This window comes from Chanodichthys erythropterus, chromosome 10 (assembly GCF_024489055.1).
Source record: "Chanodichthys erythropterus isolate Z2021 chromosome 10, ASM2448905v1, whole genome shotgun sequence".
Taxonomy (NCBI): Eukaryota; Metazoa; Chordata; class Actinopteri; order Cypriniformes; family Xenocyprididae; genus Chanodichthys; species Chanodichthys erythropterus.
Window position 1 is genome coordinate 43,370,324 of NC_090230.1, and position 25,386 is coordinate 43,395,709.

At 35.9% G+C, this 25,386-nt stretch overlaps 3 protein-coding genes across 10 annotated transcripts; all 3 read left to right on the forward strand.

Moving 5' to 3' along the window:
* The first annotated feature begins 298 nt into the window (after window positions 1-298).
* Window positions 299-6,589, forward strand: ift46 (intraflagellar transport 46 homolog (Chlamydomonas)). Of its 2 annotated transcripts, XM_067399272.1 has the most exons (12): window positions 299-425; window positions 954-1,047; window positions 1,115-1,191; window positions 1,270-1,424; window positions 1,780-1,854; window positions 5,113-5,206; window positions 5,293-5,421; window positions 5,519-5,637; window positions 5,723-5,789; window positions 5,888-5,948; window positions 6,035-6,120; window positions 6,311-6,589. In XM_067399272.1, the coding sequence occupies exons 1-12, from the start codon at window positions 402-404 to the stop codon at window positions 6,401-6,403; spliced, it is 1,074 nt and encodes a 357-aa protein (XP_067255373.1). In that variant the 5' UTR covers window positions 299-401; the 3' UTR covers window positions 6,404-6,589. The 2 variants fall into 2 exon arrangements, with proteins under 2 accessions (XP_067255373.1, XP_067255374.1); XM_067399273.1 differs by lacking the exon at window positions 299-425 and having other exon boundaries at window positions 483-1,047; window positions 1,115-1,165.
* Window positions 6,590-7,073: 484 nt separating this feature from the next.
* Window positions 7,074-11,383, forward strand: LOC137029638 (leucine-rich repeats and immunoglobulin-like domains protein 2). Of its 3 annotated transcripts, XM_067399275.1 has the most exons (8): window positions 7,074-7,266; window positions 7,533-7,859; window positions 7,947-8,204; window positions 8,374-8,514; window positions 8,836-8,871; window positions 8,959-8,990; window positions 10,114-10,328; window positions 10,408-11,383. In XM_067399275.1, exons 1-7 carry the CDS (start codon window positions 7,215-7,217, stop codon window positions 10,318-10,320), a joined length of 1,053 nt encoding a protein of 350 aa, XP_067255376.1. In that variant the 5' UTR covers window positions 7,074-7,214; the 3' UTR covers window positions 10,321-10,328; window positions 10,408-11,383. The 3 variants fall into 3 exon arrangements, with proteins under 3 accessions (XP_067255376.1, XP_067255375.1, XP_067255377.1); XM_067399274.1 differs by having other exon boundaries at window positions 10,114-11,364; XM_067399276.1 differs by having other exon boundaries at window positions 7,095-7,266; window positions 7,696-7,859; window positions 10,114-11,378.
* Window positions 11,384-18,436: 7,053 nt separating this feature from the next.
* Window positions 18,437-24,059, forward strand: LOC137029639 (leucine-rich repeats and immunoglobulin-like domains protein 2). 5 transcript variants are annotated; one of them, XM_067399278.1, is made up of 8 exons: window positions 18,437-18,973; window positions 19,238-19,564; window positions 19,651-19,908; window positions 20,078-20,218; window positions 20,534-20,569; window positions 20,660-20,691; window positions 23,427-23,641; window positions 23,721-24,059. In XM_067399278.1, the coding sequence occupies exons 1-7, from the start codon at window positions 18,925-18,927 to the stop codon at window positions 23,631-23,633; spliced, it is 1,050 nt and encodes a 349-aa protein (XP_067255379.1). In that variant the 5' UTR covers window positions 18,437-18,924; the 3' UTR covers window positions 23,634-23,641; window positions 23,721-24,059. The 5 variants fall into 5 exon arrangements, with proteins under 5 accessions (XP_067255379.1, XP_067255378.1, XP_067255382.1 ...); XM_067399277.1 differs by having other exon boundaries at window positions 23,427-24,059; XM_067399281.1 differs by having other exon boundaries at window positions 19,389-19,564; window positions 23,427-24,059.
* Window positions 24,060-25,386: the final 1,327 nt, after the last annotated feature.

Sequence of the window (25,386 nt, forward strand, 5' to 3'; positions counted from 1 at the left end):
TGCAAAGATTTAGAAACTATTAACAGAATGAATTAGCTCTTTTCTTTTCAGAATAGCATTATGGAATGTAAAGAACAATATATTGTGCAATTATTTCTTTTAGTAGGAAAATACAATACACATAAAAAGATGTGGACTCGCAAAACTTTTCCTATATTATATAATTTACTTAAATGGAACCTTTTAGAACAAACCAAAAAATAAAACGCGCTGAGAACGTGATTTATGTAATTTTTGGGAGCTAAAGTTGTTAATAAAGCGACTAATCAGAAACCACAGACCTACAAATCTAATAATAAAGTAGTGCGTCTAATGTTCTCATCATCACCAGTGGTTCTCACGCACTTCCGCTGAACATCTCGCGAGAACAAGTTTCCTTGGCAACAATACACGGTGTTTTCATGGAGAGGTCTGAGCGACAAAAGGTTTGTTATTATAGCGCAAATCTCATTAATTTAATCGTTGATACCATAATACATATGTAAGAATTTATAGAACACGCTAATGCGATTTCTTTTCTGCCTCGAAAATGAGACGTGGCCACTGAGTCAATATAGCGCGCGAGTTAAACACTAAGCTGCAGTAAAACATTGTTATTCCAGAACGTTTATGAGTAACATTTTCTAAAAGACCAAATATTTCACAACATGTCATGAAGTTACGAAATAGTTGCTTCCTAAAACTCACATAAGTCCCATCATAAGCGAAACCGCTAAACCCACTGGAAAAGCCTAACGTTACTTCATAGGCTCTATCTCTAAACGTAGTATGCTGCCTACCTAGACAGCATTTTAGGTCATCATAGAAGTGTTCTTCTGAGTCAGCAGCTTTTTTGGCATCACTATGACTCCTCAAAATACTCCTCAAAAGGTCAATAGGTTCTGAGACCCAGTTTTAGTAAAAACTAAAGTTTAGACCCAGTTTAGTAAAAATTCAAATAACTCTCCAATCAGATTCAACTCACAACCAACCAGCCATACGACGAGAGTTTTGAGGTGAACGCAGACGAGGCGGCCAGCGTTCACACACCATCCCCCCGACAGACAGGTAAGTAATCTTTACCACTTCTTTATATTTTATCTTTCTATTCACCAACTGTTTTTCATCATGCCAGTGTCCAGGAGGGCGGGCAGGCAGAAGCAGAGCGCCATGGCCAGTTATGCTGGTGAGAAACTAGAAGAGGACATTAAAGTAAGATTAAAGTTAACTGGCTCAATTTCACGAATGCATGAAGTGAAGTTTGAATGACCTGTTCACATTTGACCACAGAGAAAGAAAGAGCCACCACCTGGTGCTCACAGTACTACTGAGAATGATGAAGAGGATGAGGAGGAAGATGATGATGATGATGATGACGATGATGATGATTCTGATGACACAGAGTCTGATGAGGAGGAAAGGGAGCCTGGATCTGCTCCAGAAGGGTAGGGCTGTTCATCTGAATTGTAAACATTATTAAATTGCACACCATCTACTGTCCAAGATGAGAGAGATTGATTTACATTAATGTTTCATTTACATTTAGCTAAGGAGAAAATGTATCCAGGAGAAATTTGTTGCAAAGTTGCAAAATGTAAAATTTCAGTAATATATTTTAACACTATACTAAAAGCATTATAGTTTAAGCATCTACTAAAAACAAAAAGCTATTTTACTATAAACTAATGTGAGGTGTGTGTGTGTGTGTGTGTGTGTGTGTGTGTGTGTGTGTGTGTGTGTGTGTGTGTGTGTGTGTGTGTGTGTGTGTGTGTGTGTGTGTGTGTGTGTGACTCATTGCAGTGCATATGACCCGGCCGATTATGAACATCTTCCTGTCACAGCTGAGATCAAAGAGCTGTTTCAGTACATAACACGGTGAGCATGCAACAACTTCACACCTGTTTTTATTTAATTTGATGGCTCAGTGAGGCCTGCACAGACAGCAATGGTACTTCCTTTCTCAAGATCCATAAAGGTACTAAAAACATATTTAAAACAGTTCAGGTGAGTACAGTGGTTCTACCTTAATATTATAAATTGACAAAAATATTTTTTGTGTGCCAAAAAACAAAATAACGACTTTTTGACAATATCTAGTGATGGCTGATTTCAAAACACTACTTCAGAGCGTTACAAATCTTTTGTGTCGAATCAGTGATTCGGATCGCGCATCAAACTGCCAAACTGGATGCTACTGGGGCCTCCTTTATAAAGCGTGTGTATGCACAGATTTGATCTTAAGAGTGTGCGTACACTTAAATCCACGCCAACGCTCATATTTATAATAATGGTCTTTGACGTGAAAAAGTGCTTAGAGCCATGTCAGGGTCTGAGCAGATGTACACACTTTTCCTGGTCAGATTACTGCAGGTTTTTTTAAATCTAAGCTATTCTTGCAGCTCACCAAGGATTAATTAGGTGTAGTTTAAAACGCGAAGAAACTATTCACTTGCGCGTAAGTTCAAGATCATTTGCGATTTATAGATTTCACATCTGAAAGAGAGGCATATGCTCGTTTTCTGTGTGTAAGTTCATTCTATGAATCACATGTATGCACATCTGAGAAATGATTGTAAGATGACAGTTTCTGCTAAATATTTTATAAATGAGGCCCCTGCTTCACAGCGAGCGGATCTCGTGTAAAGTGCAAATCCCTTTCCCTGTTTGCATTTTGATTTCAGCAACATTCAGCCATGCAAGAAAACATGCAATCTCCCTGAGGGAAGACGTGATCAAAAAGGGAAGTCGTCTTTCACTATTGATAATGTTGTTAAATAGAGAAAAAAAACATGTACGCTCATTTAAGTAGCCTAACTTTTAGCATAGGCTGTTCTTGGACCTCGTTATAGAAACAAAATGATAAAGTCTCAAGCACCAAAAGCAGCCCATACTAGGCTAATTCTCTAAGTTCTCTTATGGTTTTGAATAGAGGTTGATGTTTAATATGTGTTGGTGTAGCTATACAGAAAATTGGTAAAATTCAACAATTTCAACATGGAGCCACATTAAATCTATGGGATTGAACCATATTATAGGGCCTTTAAAATGAAGATTACAAAAGAACAGTTTATTAAGAATGAGAATATAGATGGATATTGAGATATCTTTAATACTTTTAGAATTACAGGCACACAAACTTTGGGAAAAATACTATTTATGGCACTCAGACAGGAATGTTTAATTGTGTTGATAGAAAAAAAACAAGATACATTTCTAGTTTCGACATTATTTGTTCTTCAAAAAAATGTGCGACCATTGAAAATGTGTACCAATTTACTCATGGAGGCGCATTGAGATCTCCATCTCTGGAAATGAACCATATTGGGCCTTAAATTTAGAAATTACAAAAAAAAATAGTTGTTAAGAATTAGAATCTAAAAGGATATTAAGATATCTGTAATATGAGTTACAGAAATGCGAACTTTGTTAAAAAAAACACAAGAAGTGCTTTTTGCCATTTTTGAAAATATAATGCAACAAAGATTGCTAACGTCAACAGATTTAACTAACAGGCCAACCAATCTCTGTGTAAAAAATAAAATAATGATGTTGTTCTAAAGTCATTTTACTTCTTTAACCTTGAACACTTTTGGCCCTGTAGACATTATGAAGAAATACAAACTCTTTACAAACTCCCATTTATTAATTTCTTTTCCCCACTAAACAATGTCCAACAGTTTTTTCTAGACTTTCATGAAGATCTCAAAATATATACTTTTGTTTGATGGCATTCTCTGGTGGAAATGATGATGAAAATTACATTCAAGCAATTTTGGAATAAAATTGCCAACTACTTTTCTTTACCTGAGCTAATTAAACACATTGAAATAATATTTTCAAACTTTTTAAGCTTGATTAGATATTAATTGTATATAAAATATAATTAGTTATAATATAAATATATTATATATTCATATAATTACAACTTTAAATTTTAATATAATTAAGATTTTAAAATAATAAAATAATAATAATGTTTTAACGTGACCTTCATAAGAAATGAAAGATATGGCAAGATATTGTTAAATAAATAAGTCACGTTAAATATATAAAGATATTGTTTTGCCTGGGCTAATTAAATGTGAAATATTTTCACTCTTTTTAATTTGATAAAAATACAACAATGCACAGTGAATGATATTTAGTTAACATCAATAGAATTAAATAAATACAATTATATATACATCAAATATTCAGATAATATAATAATAATGTGACCTTCATATAACAAAAAGAAAAAAAAAACATAAACAGTGCCTGTAGTTCACTGTAAAACTCAATAAGTTCAGAATACTCAAAACATTTGAGGAAACTTATTACCTCAAAACATTTAAGTTAACTAACTTATTTTTTTTAAGTTAGTAGAACTTAATTTTTTTGTGACAAGTGGGGCGGGGCCGAGAGCCATGGAAGTGGAGCAATGCTAGTGTGGTGCACAGGTGTCTCTTATGAACAATCACATCACTGGCATTCCTTCGCTCCCACAGTTCTCAGCCTCGCCCTACTCAAGTACATATAGTTAATTTACATAAACATCACATTCAAGTCTTGGTTAAATGTTAGTTAGCAAAAAACACTTGCTATTATAATTATCAAAGAGACTGTCAATATATACTTGCATGTATATAATCAAACAACATACAGTATATGTGGTCTTAAAAGTTTTGCAGCCCATCCTCAACCTAACCACACGGTCTACTCTTCACCAGAATGGTAACCCTACAAAACTAACATAACAGAACCCCCTGTCAATCCCAACATAACACAACATTAAACACTAACTTATGTCTCCCTATGTTAATCTTATGCAAAAACACACAAAATAACACTTTATTTCAACATTTAGACAGTCTGATGCAAAGCATGCTGGGAATTAGAAATCTGCTGCAACTAAAACAGTTTAGTTTACTTGAAATATGTCAGTGCTGTGAACTCAAAAGTAAAAGAAAGTTTTAAATACTCATAACTGTTAATTTAACTGAACTAATTTGTTTAATTTAAGTTTGTCCTACTCAAACGAATTAAGTATTTTGAGCATTAAGGTTTACAGTGTTGAAGAAACAGAAAATATACTCATTTAACTTGTAGATATCTTATGGATTCTTATTGGTCTTAATTGACTGTTTCCTTCAGATACACTCCTCAGACGATCGAGCTTGACCACAAACTGAAGCCCTTTATCCCTGATTTCATCCCAGCTGTGGGAGACATTGATGCTTTCCTCAAAGTGAGTGAACATTCAGGTGTGGTTCAGATCTAAAATTATCAATTGACAATTTCTTTATATGTTTTTTTACTATTTGCATTCTACAGGTACCACGGGCAGATGGGAAGGCTGACAATCTGGGTCTCCTCATACTAGATGAGCCATGCGTTAAACAGTCAGACCCAACAGTGCTTTCCTTGTGGCTGTCAGAGAACAGCAAACAACACAATGTTGCTGTGAGTCCACACATGCATACTAGAAGGCTCATTAAGTTGCTTTGATGATTTTTGCTTGGCAAGTGAAATAAGAATGTGATGCACATCTTTTTCACAGGAAGTGAAAGTTAAGAGCATCGAAAACCCAGAGAAGAACCCCAAAGCCATAGACAACTGGATCGAGAGCATTACTGAGCTGCATCGGTCCAAACCTCCAGCTACCGTACACTACACGAGGCAAGCACTGACATGAATGAACCACAAACATCTAGAGAGCAGAACATCTGTGTCATTTTGTAACCAGTCTTGTATATTTCTTCAGACCCATGCCAGACATTGACAGCCTTATGCAAGAGTGGCCACCTGAATTTGAGGAGCTTTTGGGGAAGGTTAGCTGACTGAAATATTTTCAGCTGACTGAAATATCTTTTGCTATATGATCCTTCATCAAACCGCGTTTATCTTCACTTTCTGATCTATTCACCAGGTGAATCTCCCCACAGCAGACATCGACTGTGATTTGGCAGATTATGTTGATATTATTTGTGGTAAGTTGGTCCATTGCATGTTTCTTGCATTCACTTCTTTGATGCTTTTGTTGGTTATTGTAATGACTGTTCATGTACCCTCTCAGGAATCCTGGACATCCCTGTGTACAAGAACCGAATTCACTCACTTCACGTCCTGTTCACACTCTACTCTGAATTCAAAAACTCACAGGTTAGTTTAAGATTTTCTACAATATTAAATTACATTTTAAATATGCCTATCTCAATCTGCAAATATATATATTTTTTGCATTATTTATATTATGCAGTATTTTGGATGTTAAATTGTGTTTTTTATGCTTGCTGCATTTTTTGGGAGGTTGTACTTTTGATGACTTCATTTTGTTTTTCCCTATGATCAGCACTTTAAATCTGTAGCAGAGGGCCAGAAATCTGACACGCCACCTGCTTCACGTACAGCTACTGCTGAATTAGAAAGACTCACTTTGGACTGAAGTCTTCAACATGGCCTATTTTATTACATCCTGTTTTGTCGCCATTTGGAGTCTGTTATGTTCTGCTCTGTCATTACATGTTACACTATAAATTCCTCATATGATTGTGTTAGACTGTGTTCACAAAACAAGGTTGTGATGTTATAATCACTTCAAATGCAATTTAATAAAACTTATTTCCTCAAACTCTAGACTGGAAGTGTCTTTAAAAAATCTAATTTACTCCTTTTCTACACTATTGCCAACTTTTAACAGTTTTCAAAGAATTGGTCTTTTCTTATTGGAGGGTAACACCTGTGATCTGACCAGAGAATGATGGGTTGCCTTTTTGAGCTCCACTTATATTAATAGATGTTTTCAGTTGCTTTACTCACTAACAGCTGATCCAAACTCCGTACAGTTATTTACTGTAAACATCCCATAAAAATAAAACTGAATTAAACCGAATCAGTACTAAACACTCAGTCATCTAGAGATTTAACAAAGCAGACTAACATCTTAACCATTATAATTTCATATTTGAATGATAAACTGAATCAGAGAAAGTTTTCCTTTATGATTGAATTATTGGTCTTATATACTGCATGAAACATGCACATCTACTAGATAATCTGAATAGGACCAGCCCTGCCTTCTTCCTTGTTCTACCCGCTTTTGCTTTCCTGTTGTGGTCTAGAATGGCTATTTTTTTACTGAGGTGACAGTTTCGAGCACATTGAAGCGTGTAATATGAAGAACGTCTACAGAGTTGAACGGTTTTATTAATGGTTATAAATGATAATAAAATCCTAATTTAGCTCCAAAAATTCTTATGATGCCTGGATGTTACATTTATGTCTGGCTGTTTCTGTTTGCTGTATTTGGTAAGTATATCTGATCATTTCTCTTTTGCTGTGTCTGCTTTTGTGCTATTAATGTACGAGTGTATATTAGTATTTCGAAAATGCTGCATGTAAAGTATATATGAGAGAGTACATTAGAGACCTGTTTTTTTTTTTTTCTTCTTCTGGGTAACTTTGGATAAATTGTTACATTCTACATTAATGGTCAATATATCAAAAGGCGCTTATAGTCTGTCTTCTTTCACTCAAATGTTTAAATCTGTTTATGGATGGTATTGATTTAACAGCTGAAGACGTTCCTGAAGTTAAAGTGGAGACGGGCTTATATAGTCGTGTTGAACTCACTGGAAATAAACTTCATCAAGATACAGTTGAGTCAGTGGAATGGACCAAACTAAAACTAAATCAATCACAATTATGTCTCAACTTTGTAAACAATGGTACCAATAGTTCCAAATGCTACAGTGACTGCTGTGGAAGGACTCATTTCTATTTGAACAATAACACCCTCATTCTGGAGAACGTGACAGCACAGGATGAAGGAGTCTTCAAGGAAACTGTAATTAGAAGAAATGGAACTAAAAAAATCCAAACCTTTAAATTAATTATTCAATGTAAGTCAAGACATATCAGAGTTATATTATTAATTTGCAATTCTTATGTTTTAAATGTGCTTCCTCATAAACACATTTCATTTTAAGACCCACCAACTGCAACAAAAATAGTGCTCTCATGGACCTCCAGCACATCTGTGACTCTCAAATGTGAAGTGAGCGGGTCATTTCTGCATCTGATGTGGAAGAGAGAAAGAGTCCCCATTCTAGAGAAACACAGATACTCATTCAGTGAGAGGAATCAAACTCTACACATCAGGAACATAACCAGCTCAGATTACGGGACGTACAGCTGTGTTGTTTCAAATGCATATGACAAATCAGAACAGCACATATATATTACTGGTGAGCATCTTATTTAAATCCTAAAATTATGTCAGATTGTAATATAATATTCAGTACCAGAATTTAAACCTAAAAACATCTTTAAACACAGAGGCATCTTGCAATAGCAGCACGATTGTGAACAAAAGAAGCATTGCTTAATCATGTGATTTTCTGGTTTTCTTTTAAGATGAGAACTCAACCGTTAACCAAGGAAATGGTACTAGTGGTCAAACTCAGTCTGGTCAGAAACTGCTTTCAAGTGGACTTACACTCATGGGTGTTGTTGGATTGTGCATCATGTTCTACGGCCTTTACAAATACCATCACAGTAAGACTTTCTCCCAAATACATGAACAATGTTGCTTTAGCAAAGTAATAACTGTATGTTTATGAAACCCACAGCCTTCATGATTTAGGTTCATTCTGTGACTCAGGTCATGAATGTCAATACCACGTAATCTCAGCAAATATTCTCAAAAACATCAGAAAGGAAAAAAAGAATGAATCACAGACAAAAACCAGACAAAATTTCCCCTTAAAAAAAAACAAAAGCTACTCTGCAAGCTACCTAAAACCTGAAATACAATTACAGCAACTTTTGTTTTGAAATCATTTTATTTTGTACATAATTATATTCTTTTTTGTACAGGGCAAAGAGCAGAAAATAGCAGAACTACAGATGAAGGTATTAAAAATGACTCAATGTGTGTGTGTCCATATATATTGTATTAACAATTGCATTGTCATATAATCTGTGAAATGTACTTCACAGGGGATGCAGATAATGACACTCGAATTTATCAGGTAATGTCCAATCAAAAACATTAATAAACAGATGTAAAAATAATAATGAAGTATATTTAGAAGGACAATAAATTAATTGATCTTGATGATGATCTTCCTTATCTTAAAGACCCTATTTAAAAAAATCCATGTCTATTAGCTTTGAGGCCTCAATATGTTAATGCATGTTAACAAATTATTATTATTTTTTTTATAAAATGAAATAAAAATATCCACTTGCTTTGTCACAGCCAGCTTTTGGCTGGCAAGAGCAATAACAAATCATGCTCAAAGTTGAAACGTAAATTAAAGACTATTAAAAATGGGACTACTTAGGCTGTCTGGGAGATTAAACGTCATCATCCCAAAAAGTTAAAATCAGTCTGTTTTAACAGCCTTGTTGTGTTTATAATTGTGCTCCTATAGACTATTCGAACTCATACTTTCTGGGAAAATGTTTTTTTAGATAAAAGCTGAATGAGTTGTCGGAAGCTTAGTGGTGGTGATGACGCTGAAGTTGTGGGACTGTGCTGTAGTTCGTTTATAGCCTTCCTTTAGCTTTTTACTTCTGGTAACTGAATTTATGTCATGACAAATCTCGGAGAGACTGGCATGGTAATGGATATGGCAACTTTACTGTATTTGGTCTTGGCTGAATGGATCTGCTACTCTGCTGTTGCTGCAGAGCAAGTACCGAGTTTTCCAATACATTCAAAGACATTGTTGTGAGAATGTAAGACATGCTGCTGCTGCATATGCAACATACATGAAATAACCCCCGTAGCAGATCTCTACAGGTGGAGCTGGGGAAGGTGGAGGGTTTCTGAAAGCGTGCTAACAGCAAACTACCAGTATTTGAATGTTGAATGCCACAGCAACCAATGAGCTACACTATGTATCATAAACACACAGAGCTTGTTTCTTGTGATAATCCAACATCCATACACTGCACTACACTGGAATTTGCCGTGGCCACTGACGCTAAATTCTAAAGTGATCATGCACTGTCGAGTCATATCATGGGGTCTTTAAGTCTTCGCATCCAGCGAAATGCGATGAATGAAAAATGTATTATATGTTTATGATTTTCTTAATATTTTGTTTTTAATAATACCTGTTTACTTTGACCCCTCCTGTCTCTCAGGAAGTGTCTGACTTTCAACAGATGACTCCTTTGCCATACGTCTACACAGACTTCATTAAGCCGAAAGAGCCCAATCAGGCCTCTGCTGCAACACAACACTTTGAGGACTTTGGTTACTCTAAGGTTGGACCCACATGCATGGCAGAACCAGAACTTCAGTATTGTGATGAGCAGTCCACTGTGTGTCCTGATACTGGAGAGGAATGACAACTAATGTAAGAGACTACAAAACATGTTGGAGTTAAAACAGTCAGCGAATACTAACACACTTTCATATTCATGAATCTGGTGCAGCACAACTTGCAAGAGCATCAGAGTCAGACAAGCAGGAGAAAAATACATGTTTACATCCTCATCAACCACCAGATGGCAGCAAAAACAGCTGAAAACAGCAGTTTGACCATGTACAACCATAATTTTTCTGATCCTTAAAAACACAAATAGCAACAATTTGGATGGACAATCTTTGGAATAATCGTTTCAATTACATTCAATAAGCATCATTCTGAAAAAGAACAGAAAAAACGTGTTTTCTTTCTTGCACTTGGTACTGAATAATGTAGGTAACACTCAGTGCTGGTTATAGACATTTGGAGGCCCCGCGCACCACTTCCCTCTTAATAAAAAAGCACTTGAAACAAATAAGATTTGTAACGTTTTTATTTATACAACATATCAAAATTTGTATATTTTTACAGATATGTCCATATTAATCTAACTTAAAGGCACAGTATGTAAGATTTTTGTCATTTATATTATGTATATGTAATCTTACATGTAATTTCGCAGACAGAGATCGCTTATTCAAAACACAGGCATAGTTAGATGACACCTTGATTTCGTGGAATAATGGAAGTTGTTGTCTTCATGTCTATAGCCGGTGGAAAAGAATCCGAAGAGAATCGGGCAGAAATCATATTCATGGATAAGCTAATGTATTACAGATTTATTAACATTGCTGTAGTATGAATCAGGGTTTCTGAGCTGAATGAGGCTGATGGACTGATTGCTCACGAGAGACGTGCAACACGGTTTCTGCTTCTTCTGGTCATGGATATGTGGGGCAACGCAGCCCTGTTTTGTCCTATTGGATACATCTGAAAGTTATTATAACGCTACTCTGTGTTTGCTCTGGGGCTACTCTGAGACACTTGTTGCACACTGCAGTAAGCTAGATCATTATTAGGCATGGTAAAACATGGTACTCGCTGTAAATCAAGAAAACAAGACTTAAACAATAAGAATTACTGTGTTACTGTGAGCTACATAACATGACTAGTTTTCTGTTGATGAACATCCATCCAAACACCTGTCTAATAAACACATAATATATTATTGGTGTTTCCATGGTTTCAACATTAAAAAAAGCTTTAGTGTCTTTGCTTTTTGACATTTAATATGAAGTTCTTTACTTTTAGCAACTTTGCTAGGGAGTAAATGAATAGCGCTCTCTTCCACCCTCATTACCCACAACTGAGGTGCCCTTGAACAAGACACCTAACCCCTAATTGATCCCCGGGCACTGCAGTGAAGTATTCACATCGGCTGTGTATTCATGCATAGTTAAAGTGATGTCTAGCCAAGTATGGTACTTCCATACTCAAAATTTGTGCTCTGCATTTCACCCAGCCAAATGCACACACACACAGCGTGAACACATGCAGTGGGCAGCCATTTTTTGCTGCAGTGAGTTTTTCTTCCCTTTTCTTACCATAACAAATGTGCTTTATAATCACAAATTTGCAACAGCCCAAGAAATTCTAAAATGACACAGGCAAGAGTCGAGAGCCCAACTAAAGCCTAATTTAGACTAATCTCCATCATGGTGACTTCAAATGAAACTATTATTTTCATTAAAACAGGAATGGCAGAAATAAAATCAATATGGTTATTTTATTTATTTATTCATCCTTTATTTACCAGGAAGATCCCATTGAGATATCATAATCTCTTCTTCCTTACCTGGTCAAGATGGCAGCACACATAGTTCCATACAAATAACAAAATCAAATCAGTTATGCCAATGGTCAAGAGAAGCACTTACAAGACTCTTTCAAAGCAGGATACAAAACACATTTAAAAATACTCAAAGGAGGCAAAAACTCTAGTTTCAGTACATTTTGCAGGTCATTCCATGACCTGGGGGCATAAAAAGAAAAAGCACGCTTACCAAATTCTGAGGATACCTTTGGGACTTTTAGTAGAAGATGCAGCTGTGATCTAGTACCATAACCATTAGTATAAAAAGTAAATTTTTTTGTAATATAAGATGGTAATTTACCAAGAAGCACCTTGGCAATAAATATATGAATATGCTAGTAATAAGTGAAGCTGGTAATGCTGTTTGTGGTGTTGTTTAATCAGATCTTGAGACATTTAATGTCTTCTTTTATCTTCAGTTGACTTCATCTAAGGCTGTGGCTGGAAGTCAGTCGTAGTTTTTGTGTTCCTCAGTGATTTCAGTGTCTTTCAGTGATTCTGCTTGTTAACAGCAGATATTCATCACTAATGCTCAATCATCATTTAATTATCTAATTAACTTCAACACTGATTCAATGTTACCTTTTTACAGTCTGAGGATAAGTTTACACGACAACTATGTACTAAAAACCTAAACGGTTTTTCTTTGTACAGATGACAGCATTATCCAAACTATCTCCATTCACACAGCTCCATGAAAATAACTAAAACACTGTATTATAGCAATGTCACTTTGTAAATAAAGACTACCCCGCTAGAAATTTTACAGTCCCAGAACATTCTCAGAATGTCTCCACTGGTGTTAAGGACGTTGGCTAGCAAAGTTCCCAGTACGTTCAGAGATGGTCACAATATGGAGTTCTTTTAAGGTTTGGGGGACGTTATTTGGCGGACCTTCAGGGAACATTTAGGACATTCTCTGAACGTTTAGGGAACCATACTTTATTTGGAAATGTTCTCAGAACGTCCCTGCTGCCCTTATCAAAAAATTGATTTGAAAACTGGAGCTAAATTGACTACCAAATGTGGCAAATTGTGGCAAAGAATTCAGCGAAGCTCTTTACTGGTATTTCCTAAATTATTATTATGAAACCTTTTCATTAAAATGCAAATCACTTGTAGTCATGTAACAACTGTATCACAGCATCAGCAACTACACGTTTACAGTCTTTAAATAAAGCAAAATGCAGCAGAACATCAGTGTTTCTGGATCATCACTGACTGAAGCACAGGATCTACTCTCCTGCACAATGGTAACCTCACAAATCTCAGATAACAGAAACAGAACATTAAACAGTAACAGATCTCTCTATATCTCAGCATCTTCACTTATTACAAACCACTCTGAAAATTGTTTTATTTCATTCAAAACATCTTAATGAGGTGTTGATGTTTTATTAAAAATAAAGTCACCATTATGGAGGTAAGCACTTGTTTTAGTTGGGCTCCTGACCCTTGACACTTTAACTTTAATTATTCTCCAGTTGTTGAAACTGTCTGTTTCTAAAGAACATTTGTTACAAACAAGACACTGATCAAGTGGTTGATTTTGTAATAAAGCAGTGATCTCTAGATGTTATGTTCCTTTCATGTTGTTGTAGTCCCAAAATAATAAAAGCCTGTCTTGATATTTTAAAAGTTTTTATTATTGTACAGAAATGATTCAGACAGGATCTTGTGTCATGCAGACTCACACAGACATCAAGATTCTGCGTATATATGAACCTTAACAGTGGTGACAAAATTTTATGAATTTTTTTAGAAAGATGAGAATATGGAGAGACTTCTTACTGTTTAATGTTCTATTATGTAAAAGTTTTTATGTTAGTTAGTTTTTTGTTTACCATTGTGGTGAAGTGTAGAGCTTGTGCTTGTGTTGAGGACCTGTTAACAAGAATAGACTTCTTTTATATGTTGAAGCAAACAGTGTGATAGTGCTTTGGATCAAACATATATATATATATATATATATATATATATATATATATATATATATATATATATATATATATATATATATATATATATATATATATATATATATACATTATATATATTTTTTTTGATAAAAGCGACTAGCCTGGACTCCTTTTCTCTGTTTACAGACATGACATGACGCAAAGACAAACTGCTGCATGCTCGAATTTCCCACGGAAATCCACCAGGTCAGAGTCCTGCAACGGGCGGATACCTGCATAAAAGTGGATAAAACGGGTGGATTGTGACAAAATTCACGGGGGGTGATGCGGGCGGATAATTAACTCCTTGCGGGCGGGTAGTAGCGCAGATGAAAAATATGCGCAATATTTGTATGTCTAAATTACCATTATACGCAACAACGATATGACATTTGACCCATCACGTCTCCACCAGTGAGACAGTGCGACTTCTGTTGATGCTTCTCGTAGCCTAGTTAGAGCGAGCGTTGCATCTCCATATTTTCTGTGCTAATGCGGTCGTGATGAGTTCATGTAGGCTAACATAAGGGTTGCGCTGTCACAAAGAACCGGCAAAAAATGTAGCCTTATGATTATGTAAAATATAGCAAGGATACAAGTTAATTGTTTATTATTAAACAAGTGTTTTCTGTGTCAGTGGCTGCAAAGATGAACTTGACGATGCTGACTCGCGATCTCCGCAGTAGTGAACGCGCCTGAGAGAAATGCACATTTCATTCGGATTACATAAGCAGAGAACAGTCTGTTTTCTTTCGTTTTGAATTGCTCTGTTTAAAAATAGACATTCCAATATAGATGTATTACTCAGGTCTGTGAGGCAAGTAGGCTAAGTTACCTTATACGCTGCGTTTTAGTTCATTTATGATACGAGCTCCAGTTCTCCCCGGCGCCTCCGTACATGTCGTGATCATCTATTGCCTGCTATATTTACTTCTTATTTATTAAATACAAGCAATTGGTTGATGAAATATTGATTAAAATTAAGATACAATTAATACAAAACGAGATTAACTTGAAAGAGTTTTAAGAATTTTTTAAAAGTTAAGAACATAACTTTTAAAAAATAAAGCACTGTAATTGGAATGATTTCAGCGTGTGTGATTTATCACGGGCACGGGTCGGGTAACGGGCCAAATATTAACGGGTCTGGGCGGGTATCCAAAAATAGACCCGTGCAGGACTCTGCACCAGGTCGCTCTTATTATAAAACATTATTACAAGGTTACCTTTGTAAATTGAGCTAAGATAAGGAGACAGTTACAAACACTGGCTGATATGCACTTGCTCAAAAATTTATTTTATAATTAATTGACAAGCTACAAACAATAGCTTTAAACAACCAAATTCATCTGATCAGAATTTCTCATGTAATTTTTGCTAACAAGTGGGTTTTGAAAACACAGTTAAGAAAGTCAAAAATACCTAACGTTAAAATATAAAGAATCAAGAGCCCATCTAAAGCAAACGCTCACCTCCATAACGGTGACTTCAAACTTTATTGTTTTCTATAAAACACCCACGTAGAAGGTGACGTTCTCATGAACTAAAAGTTCTCTAATGCCAAGTTTACACTACAGGATTTTAAGCCCGATTTGCCAGTTAACGAGCTCGCCGACAGGTCGGGCTGTGATCGGGTGAAACTCAGCGGGTGATCAGCACTCGCCAAACTTTATGTGCGAACTACTACACATCAAAGAGGCTCGCTGACGCGTCGGCGACACCTCGCAGACAGAGGTGGGAAGTCCAGGGGTCCGAGAGTAAAAGTCCTGCCATATTTGTATTCCACCCACTGAAGCATTAATGAGATAAATAAGTGATTAATTGAGTGATGATTGACCATTATTGAAGACATCTGATGATAACAAGCAGAATCACCAAAGGAGAAAAATCACTATTTTTAACTTACCATCATCGAGGTCAGGATTTGTTTTAGTTGAGCTCTTGACCCTTAACTTTTTCATATTAGATTTTGTTTGGGTAGTTTTAACTGCATTAAATCCAACCAGACAAGTAACGTTAAATGATGATCAGATGGTGTTGGTTATGTTTTCACATAATTATTATTTGATCTGAACTCATTTTGAGCCCAAACTCTGAGTTAGATTTACATTATAGACTACAGCAGAAGATCAACTTCATCATCAATACAAAAATTTTTTTTGAAAGTTGTCCTTATTACAAAAAAAAAAAGGCTTGTTTTAGGCACACAGAGATCAAGAATCAGCGAATGAATCTCAACAACGGTGACACGCAACATATTCTGATAAACAGGTCAACTCTGAACATTAGAAAACAAGTTACTAAAAACCGAAAAACACAGAAAAACAGCAAAATGTAAATAGTGAGAATAAAGAAAATTACTAAGACAATTCAGCTCATCATTTATTCATGCAGCAATGCATGATGGGAGGCATGGATGAATGGATCCAATTTTGATTGGTGGCACCCAGAATGCATTGCAACATGCTTTATTACTCTCACCATTGTTGAGATTCACAGACTGATTCTTGATGTCTGTGTGCTTACATGAAGCTTTTTTTTTAATCAGAACTTTAAAAATAAAAACTTTTATCTTCTGCAGAATCACAGTGCTGCTGTAATCAATAATGTAAATCAGTTCAGATCAAATAATGATTATGTAAAAACATAACCAACACCACCTAATCATCTTTTAATTTTGCTTGTTGGGTTGGTTTTAACTCAGTTAAAACTGCCCAAACTAAATCTAATATTAAAAAGTCAAGGGTCAAGAGCTCAACTAAAACAAACCCTGACCTCGATGATGGTAACTTAAAAATTGTGATTTTCTCCTTTGGTGATTCTGCTTGTTATCATCAGGTGTCTTCAATAATGGTCAATCATCACTCAATTAATCAATTATTTATCTCATTAATGCTTCAGTGGGTGCAATAAAAATATGGCAGGACTTTTACTCTCTGACCCCTGGACTTCCCACCTCTGCTCGCAGATACCTGACAAATATCTAGCATGCTAAATATCTGGAGCTGTCGGCCGACTCGATATCCTGTGGTGTCACGTGTCGCAATGCAGCAGCCAATGAAATACACACTGATGTCTATGGAAGTAGCAATAAAAATCCATTAAAATTTGCCGACATTTATTCATATCAGATATACATTCTGTAAGAAACTATAAAGCTCACTCTATTATTCTCCCAGTTCACTGGCCACATGTAGCCTATTTCGGGACAAATGGATGAATTCACTTTATATATATTAAGATCAAGGTCATTATAGGCTTTTAAATGACAAAAAACTCACTTGCACATATTTGAGAATCGGAATATCAGATAGTTGATGACATGGTGAGAAAACAATTCATGTCGTACACTATGGCCGGCTGCACTACTGTATGTGGAGTTCTTTTAAGGTTTGGGGAATGTTATTTGGTGGACCTTCAGGGAACATTCAGGACATTCTGGGAATGTTCAAGGGACTATTACTTTAGGACGTTCTGTTAACTTCCCAAATGTCCTCTTTGTAACGTTCTCACGCTAATATAAAATAACCAAAACAGAACATCCCCCTAAACTCATTTCGGGAACGTTATTAAATGACCAACAGAGGACCGTGTGGGAATGTTCTGTTAATGTCCCAGATGTCCTCTTTGTAACATTCTTTTTTGACCATAAAATAATCAAAATGGAACGTCCCCCTAAAGTCATATAAGGAACCTTAAACTGCAGCACTTTCATTACCAAAAGAGGATGTTTTAGGAACGTCCCGAACGTTCTGTAAAGGTTCAGAATTTTCATCACCTTTAGAGAACTTTTAGGGAACGTTGCGCTAAGTCCTGAGAACGGCGCCTTCTACGTGGGTTAATATTTTTTTTTATCTTCAGTTGATTTCAACTAAGGCTGTGACTGAAGTCAGTTGTAGTTCTTGTGTTTCTGTTTGTCTCTTTTTCTGTTCTCTTCTTTCCTTCAGTGATTCTGCTTGTTAACAGGCTTGTTAATGCTGAGATGATTCTATAAATAATATATAAAGATATTGCTCAGATAAGGTCCAGTTCTGGTTTATTTATTTGCTCTTGGTTGACTTTGGTGGCATTGTTATGTGTGGCTCAGATCTGGCAAACAGGACCAATTATTGGTCTTATTGCGTGAAACATACATGAAACATGTACCATCTACAAGATAATCTAAATAAGAGCAGCCCTGCCTTCTTCCTTGTTCTAACCGCTTTTGTTTTCCTGTTGTGGTTTACGTGGCTATTTTTTTTACTGAGGTCTCAAGTGCATTAAAGTGCATCATATAAAGTACATCTACAGTGTATCTGAATCATATTTGAATGTAACAAAAGTGGAAATGAAACTTAGGGACAGCTAGATTATCTAAATATAATAACCCCATGATATTGGGTAACCAATGAACTAATAAACAAATGATTTGAGCAGATCTTTCTTTACCTAGTAACAGAAGGGTCGGACATATGAAGAGCCAATCATATTGTAGAATGCATTGCCATGCTCCTATAAACTGTTGTATTCTTTTTGCTGGTGGGATTCTCTGTGATTGGTATGAGGTCCTCTGGCTGTGATTAAAGCATATTCTAAGGCATAGCTGGAGTCTGTCTGTTTTTGCTGCGCAGCAGGTTAGTGGGACACTAGAGATCTATTTCCCAGGTTTTAGTGTCAAAAAGGGTCAAGACGTTGACCGACTCAGCCGACATCAAATGGAGACACACTAGAGTATAATTTGTCAATGAAGGCATTTCAATGTAGCCATTTCAGGGCGTCGAATTGAGATGACTCAGGTAAACTTAAGTCAGGTGCCTAGGAGAAAATCAACCACAATTGTTATAAATAATCATAAAATGGTAATTTAGCTTTAAAAAGTAACTTATGACTTACGATGCCTGGATGTTACATTCATGTCTGGCTGTTTCTGTTTGCTGTATTTGGTAAGTTTTTCTAATTATTTCTCTTTTGCTGTGTCTGCTTTTTTGAGCTATTAACGCATCAGTGTGTATTAGTAGTTTGAAAATGTTGCATACATATATAGTAGTTAGAGACCTTTTTTGTTTTTCTGGGTAATTTTGGATAAATTGTTACATTCTACATTTATGGCCAATATATCATAACGCACTTACTGCGTATAGTCTTCTTTCACTCAAATATTTAAATCTGTTTATGGATAATAATGACCATACATATTGATTTAACAGCAGAAGAAATGATTGAAGTTAAAGTGGAGACGGGCTTATATAGTCGTGTTGAACTCACTGGAATGTCACTTCCTCAAGATACTGTTGATTCAGTGGAATGGACCAAACTAAAACGAAATGGATCACAAGTATGTCTTATATTTGTAAACAGTGGTACCAGTAGTATCAAATGCTACAGTGACTGCTGTGGAAAGACTCATTTCTATTTGAACAATAACACCCTCATTCTGGAGAACGTGACAGCACAGGATGAAGGAGTCTTCAAGGAAACTGTAATTAGAAGAAATGGAACTAAAAAAATCCAAACCTTTAAATTAATTATTCAATGTAAGTCAAGACATATAAGAGTCATGCTTATTTATGTGTAATTAATCTACTTTATCTGCTTCCTCATTAACACATTTCATTTTAAGACCCACCAACTGCAACAGAAATAGTGCTCTCATGGACCTCCAGCACATCTGTGACTCTCAAATGTGAAGTGAGCGGGTCATTTCTGCATCTGATGTGGAAGAGAGAAAGAGTCCCCATTCTAGAGAAACACAGATACTCATTCAGTGAGAGGAATCAAACTCTACACATCAGGAACATAACCAGCTCAGATTACGGGACGTACAGCTGTGTTGTTTCAAATGCATATGGAGAATCAGAACAGCACATATATATTACTGGTGAGCATCTTATTTAAATCCTAAAATTATGTCAGATTGTAATATAATATTCAGTACCAGAATTTAAACCTAAAAAAATCTTTAAACACAGAGGCATCTTGCAATAGCAGCACGATTGTGAACAAAAGAAGCATTGCGTAATCATGTGATTTTCTGGTTTTCTTTTAAGATGAGAACTCAACTGTTAACCAAGGAAATGGTACTAGTGTTCAAACTCAGTCTGGTCAGAAACTGCTTTCAAGTGGACTTACACTCATGGGTGTTGTTGGATTGTGCATCATGTTCTACGGCCTTTACAAATACCATCACAGTAAGACTTTCTCCCAAATACATGAACAATGTTGCTTTAGCAAAGTAATAACTGTATGTTTATGAAACCCACAGCCTTCATGATTTAGGTTCATTCTGTGACTCAGGTCATGAATGTCAATACCACGTAATCTCAGCAAATATTCTCAAAAACATCAGAAAGGAAAAAAAAGAATGAATCACAGACAAAAAACAGAAAAAAATCCCTTTAAAAACTCCACAGCTACAAGCTAAAACCTCAAATACAATTACAGCAACTTTTGTTTTTAAAAGATTTTATTTTATAGAGAATATTTTTTCTGTTATTGTATTTTAGGGCAAAGAGCAGAAAATGGCAGAACAACAGATGAAGGTATTAAAAATGACTCATTGTGTGTGTACATATATATTGTATTATACAACCAATTGCATTGTCATAATATCTGTGAAATGTACTTCACAGGAGATGCAGATTACACCATTGTAATTTACCAGGTAATGGCAAATCAAAAACATTAATAAACAGATGTAATACTAAAGTATTTAGATAAATAAAATGATAAAATGATTGATATATGCTTAAATAAAAATAAAACTTTTTTTTTATTTTTTTTATTCCAGATCCTATTAGCTTTGAGGCCTCAATATGTTAATGCAAACTTACCATTACAAACTGGTTGTAGCAAATGCTGTCATATTTCTTGTAGCTGTTAATCACATTTATAGTAAAGTATATCATGTTATATTTTATACAATGCTCCTTTACTTGCTTGAATCTGAATTGTATCGATATTACTTTGTCCTGTTGTGTGACACTACAACACTTACCTTGCTGCTTAATTTTCTCACAATAGAGTGATGCAGGTATGACAAATATCTACTTACACAAATGACTTAGCATTTTAGCATTTTAGCACTTCCAGTTCCATTGTCCCGAAGTTAATGTTTTGTTAATGTAAAGGTCTGTGGTTAACACAAGTGCAATATACTTTCAGGTTTTATTCTATGACATAAAAGACATACCCCGCATATGATTTTTTTTTTAAGCTGTTACATGTGTTGAAAAAGGCAGTTACTAACAGGCTAAATGGGTCTACTGAGGCTGTCTGGGCGATTCCCCGCTAGAACTTCCTCACTAGCGTTAAATACTTTGTCTAGTAACGTTCTCAGAACGTTCATAGATGGCCATGATATGGAGTTCTTTTAAAGTTTGGGGGACGTTATTTGGTGGACCTTCACAGAACATTCAAGACATTCTCTGAGCATTTAGGGAACCATAATATATCTGGAAATGTTCTCAGAACATCCCTGCTGCAATTGAATTGAATTGAAAATTAGAATTAAATTGACTAACAAAAGTGGCTGTTCAAACAAAAACTAATTTTTTCTTAAATGTCTAACAAAAAAAAAGCTTTTTAGAGATAATTCCTGGATTATTATTATTAAACATTTTCTTTAAAATACAAATCTTTTACAGTGAGTCATTAACTGACAACAGCACATACACAAACTAATGTAAATGCAGTAGTTATCATCTTTATAAAGCAATAATAATAACATCAGTGTTTCTCGACTGAAGCACAGGCGCTACTCTCCAGCACAATGGTAATCACACAAAACTCAGATAACAGAAACAGAACATTAAACACTAACAGATCTCTCTAGATCTTCTCTTGTTGCAAACTAATCTGACTTTATTTCTTTCATTCAAATATGAGGTGGTTTTTGTCAAAATGTATAAATCACCGTTACGGAGGTAAGCGCTTGCTTTAGTTGGGCTCCTAACATTTTTATTACTTTATTTTTTCATCCAGTTATTATAACTGTGTTTCTGTGAACCGTTTATTCACTGATCTCTGAAAGTTGTATTTCTTTCATGGTGCTGTAGTCCTATGATAATATATAAAATACTGTACTGTGCAGAAATGATTCGAACAGATATCAAGATTCAGCGTATGAACCTCAACAATGGTGACAAAATTTTGAGGTAAACAGATTAAATCTGAGCATCACAAAACAAGCTACTAAAGTCACAAAAAAGATTTTTGTTTATTGTCACCATTGTTGAGGTTCATACGTTGATTCATGATGTCTGTGTGAGTCTTAAAGACGTTCTCAAAACTCTGTCTGTAAAATAAAACTTGCATAAAAAAACCCCAGACCATTAATTAACGCAAAACAGTTAATACGCTCGCAGTTCAGTCTCTGGAGAGAATCAGGAAACTCCATGATGATTGACTCACCAACACTAAATACATCTGATCAGACTTACTTTTGCATTTCTTGCTATAACAAATGTGTTTTAAAAACACAGTTAAAGAAGCCACAGAAACTCAAACGTTATGTCAAGAGCCAAACTAAAGCAAACGCTCACCTCCATAACGGTGACTATAAACTTTATTATTTTCTATAAAAAACTCACATAGAAGGCGACGTTCTTGTGACCTTGCTTGTGACCGTCTCTGAATGTTCTGGGAACGTTACTAGACAACGTCCTTAACACTAGTGGGGACATTCTGAGAATGTTCTGTAAACTTAAAATTTCTAGCGAAGTATCCTGTCACCTAATGTTCCTAGAGCATTCAGAGATGGTCACGATGTGGAGTTCTTTTAAGGTTTGGGGGACGTTATTTGGCAGACCTTCAACTTTCTGGGAAAAATATTCTTTTAGATAAAAACTGAATAAGTTGTCGGAGCTTAGTGGTGATGATGTTAAAGTCGTGGGACTTGCTGTAGTTCGTTTAAAGCCTAGCTTTAGATTTTTACTTCTGGTGACTGAATTTATGTCATGACAACACTCGGAGAGACTGGCATGGTAATAGATATGGCAACTTTACTGTATTTTGTGAACGGATCTGCTACTCTGCTGTTGCTGCAGAGCAAATACTGAGACTTCCAATACATTCACAGAGATTACTGTGAGAATGTAAGACATGCTGCTGCTGCATATGCAACATACATGAAATAACCCCCGTAGCAGATCTACAGGTGGAGCTGGGGAAGGTTTCTGAAAGCGTGCTAACAGCAAACTACCAGTATTTGAATATTGAGCTGCAGTTCATTGGACGCTGATGCACCAGCAACCAATCAGCTGTGCAATGTATCATAAACTTTTGTTGATCACAGAGCATGTTTTTTGTGATAGATGAAAAATGTATTATATGTTTATGATTTTCTTAATATTTTGTTTTTAATAATACCTGTTTACTTTGACTACTCCTGTCTCTCAGGAAGTGTCTGACTTTCAACAGATGACTCCTTTGCCATACGTCTACACAGACTTCATTAAGCCGAAAGAGCCCAATCAGGCCTCTGCTGGAAGACAACACTTTGAGGACTTTGGTTACTCTAAGGTTGGATCCACATGCATGGCAGAACCAGAACTTCAGTATTGTGATGAGCAGTCCACTGTGTGTCCTGATACTGGAGAGGAATGACAACTAATGTAAGAGACTACAAAACATGTTGGAGTTAAAACAGTCAGCGAATACTAACACACTTTCATATTCATGAATCTGGTGCAGCACAACTTGCAAGAGCATCAGAGTCAGACAAGCAGGAGAAAAATACATGTTTACATCCTCATCAACCACCAGATGGCAGCAAAAACAGCTGAAAACAGCAGTGTGACCATGTACAACCATAATTTTTCTGATCCTTAAAAACACAAATAGCAACAATTTGGATGGACAATCTTTGGAATAATCGTTTCAATTACATTCAATAAGCATCATTCTGAAAAAGAACAGAGAAAACTTGTTTTCTTTCTTGCACTTGGTACTGAATAATGTAGGTAACACTCAGTGCTGGTTATAGACATTTGGAGGCCCTGCGCACCACTTCCCTCTTAATAAAAAAACACTTGAAACAAATAAGAATTGTAACGTTTTTATTTATACAACATATCAAAATTTGTATATTTTTACTGATATGTCCATATTAATCTAAGTTAAAGGCACAGTATGTAAGATCCCGAAGGGACTCGGGCAGAAATCATATTCATGGATAAGCAAATGTGTTAAAGATTTATTAACATTGCTGTAGTATGAATCAGGGTTTCTGAGCTGAATGAGGCTGATGGAGTGATTGCTCACGAGAGACAAGTGCGACACGGTTTTTGCTTCTTCCGGTCATGCATATGTGGTAACTCAGTGCTGCTTTGTCATATTGGATACATCCAACACGATCACATGACAATGCGTATCAATAGTACGAGTTTGTAATCTCGTAGAATATATACGCCAAAATGAGTTTTGGCGTGCTTATGGTATGCGTTTTTTTGCGTGCATATACGCACTTTATGGCGTGTATATGATACGCTCTCGGGTAGGATGGGGGTGGGGGAGAGGGGGTTTCGTAAGTATAATACGGCATAAAGTGCGTATCATATGCATGCGAAAAACTGCGTACCATATACATGTATTCTATGAGATTACAAACTCATACTATTGATACGCATTTTCGTGTGATCAAGTTATAACGCTAATCTGTGTTTGCTCTGGGGCTACTCTGAGACACTTGTTGCACACTGCAAGCTAGATCATTATTAGGCATGGTAAAACATGGTACTCACTGTAAATCAAGAAAACGAGATTTAAACAATAAGAATTACTTGAGCTACATAACATGACTACTGTAGTTTTCAGTTGATGAATATCCATCTAAACACCTGTCTAATAAAACACATAATATATTATTGGTGTTTCCATGGTTTCAACATTACAAAAGCTTTAGTGTCTTTGCTTTTTGACATTTAATATGAAGTTCTTTACTTTTAGCAACTTTGCTAGGGAGTAAATGAATAGCGCTCTCTTCCACCCTCATTACCCACAACTGAAGTGCCCTTGAACAAGGCACCTAACCCCTAATTCAGGGATGGACAACTCCAGTCCTGGAGGGCCAGTGTCCAGCAGAGTTTAGCTCCAACCCAACACACCTGAACCAGCTAATCAAGGTCTTTAGGATTAGTAGAAAGTTATAGGCAAGTGAGTTTTTATCAGGGATGGAGATAAACTGTGCAGGACACTGGCCCTCCAGGACCGGAGTTGTCCATCCCTGCCCTAATTGATCCCCGGGCACTGCAGTGAAGTATTCACATCGGCAGTGTATTCATGCATAGCTAAAGTGATGTCTAGCCAAGTATGGTACTTCCATACTCAAAATTTGTGCTCTGCATTTCACCCAGCCAAA

Excerpts from the sequence above, each read along its gene's own strand:
- LOC137029638 (XM_067399275.1), top strand. The coding sequence starts at position 7,215 with ATGATGCCTGGATGTTACATTTATGTCTGGCTGTTTCTGTTTGCTGTA. Across the intron at positions 8,515-8,835 it reads CCTTTACAAATACCATCACA|GGCAAAGAGCAGAAAATAGC; the intron begins GTAAGACTTTCT and ends TTTTTTGTACAG. Across the intron at positions 8,872-8,958 it reads TAGCAGAACTACAGATGAAG|GGGATGCAGATAATGACACT; the intron begins GTATTAAAAATG and ends TGTACTTCACAG.
- LOC137029639 (XM_067399277.1), top strand. The coding sequence starts at position 18,925 with ATGCCTGGATGTTACATTCATGTCTGGCTGTTTCTGTTTGCTGTATTT. Across the intron at positions 19,565-19,650 it reads CTTTAAATTAATTATTCAAT|ACCCACCAACTGCAACAGAA; the intron begins GTAAGTCAAGAC and ends TTTCATTTTAAG. Across the intron at positions 20,219-20,533 it reads CCTTTACAAATACCATCACA|GGCAAAGAGCAGAAAATGGC; the intron begins GTAAGACTTTCT and ends ATTGTATTTTAG.
- ift46 (XM_067399272.1), top strand. The coding sequence starts at position 402 with ATGGAGAGGTCTGAGCGACAAAAG. Across the intron at positions 426-953 it reads AGAGGTCTGAGCGACAAAAG|ATTCAACTCACAACCAACCA; the intron begins GTTTGTTATTAT and ends CTCTCCAATCAG. Across the intron at positions 1,855-5,112 it reads CTGTTTCAGTACATAACACG|ATACACTCCTCAGACGATCG; the intron begins GTGAGCATGCAA and ends TGTTTCCTTCAG.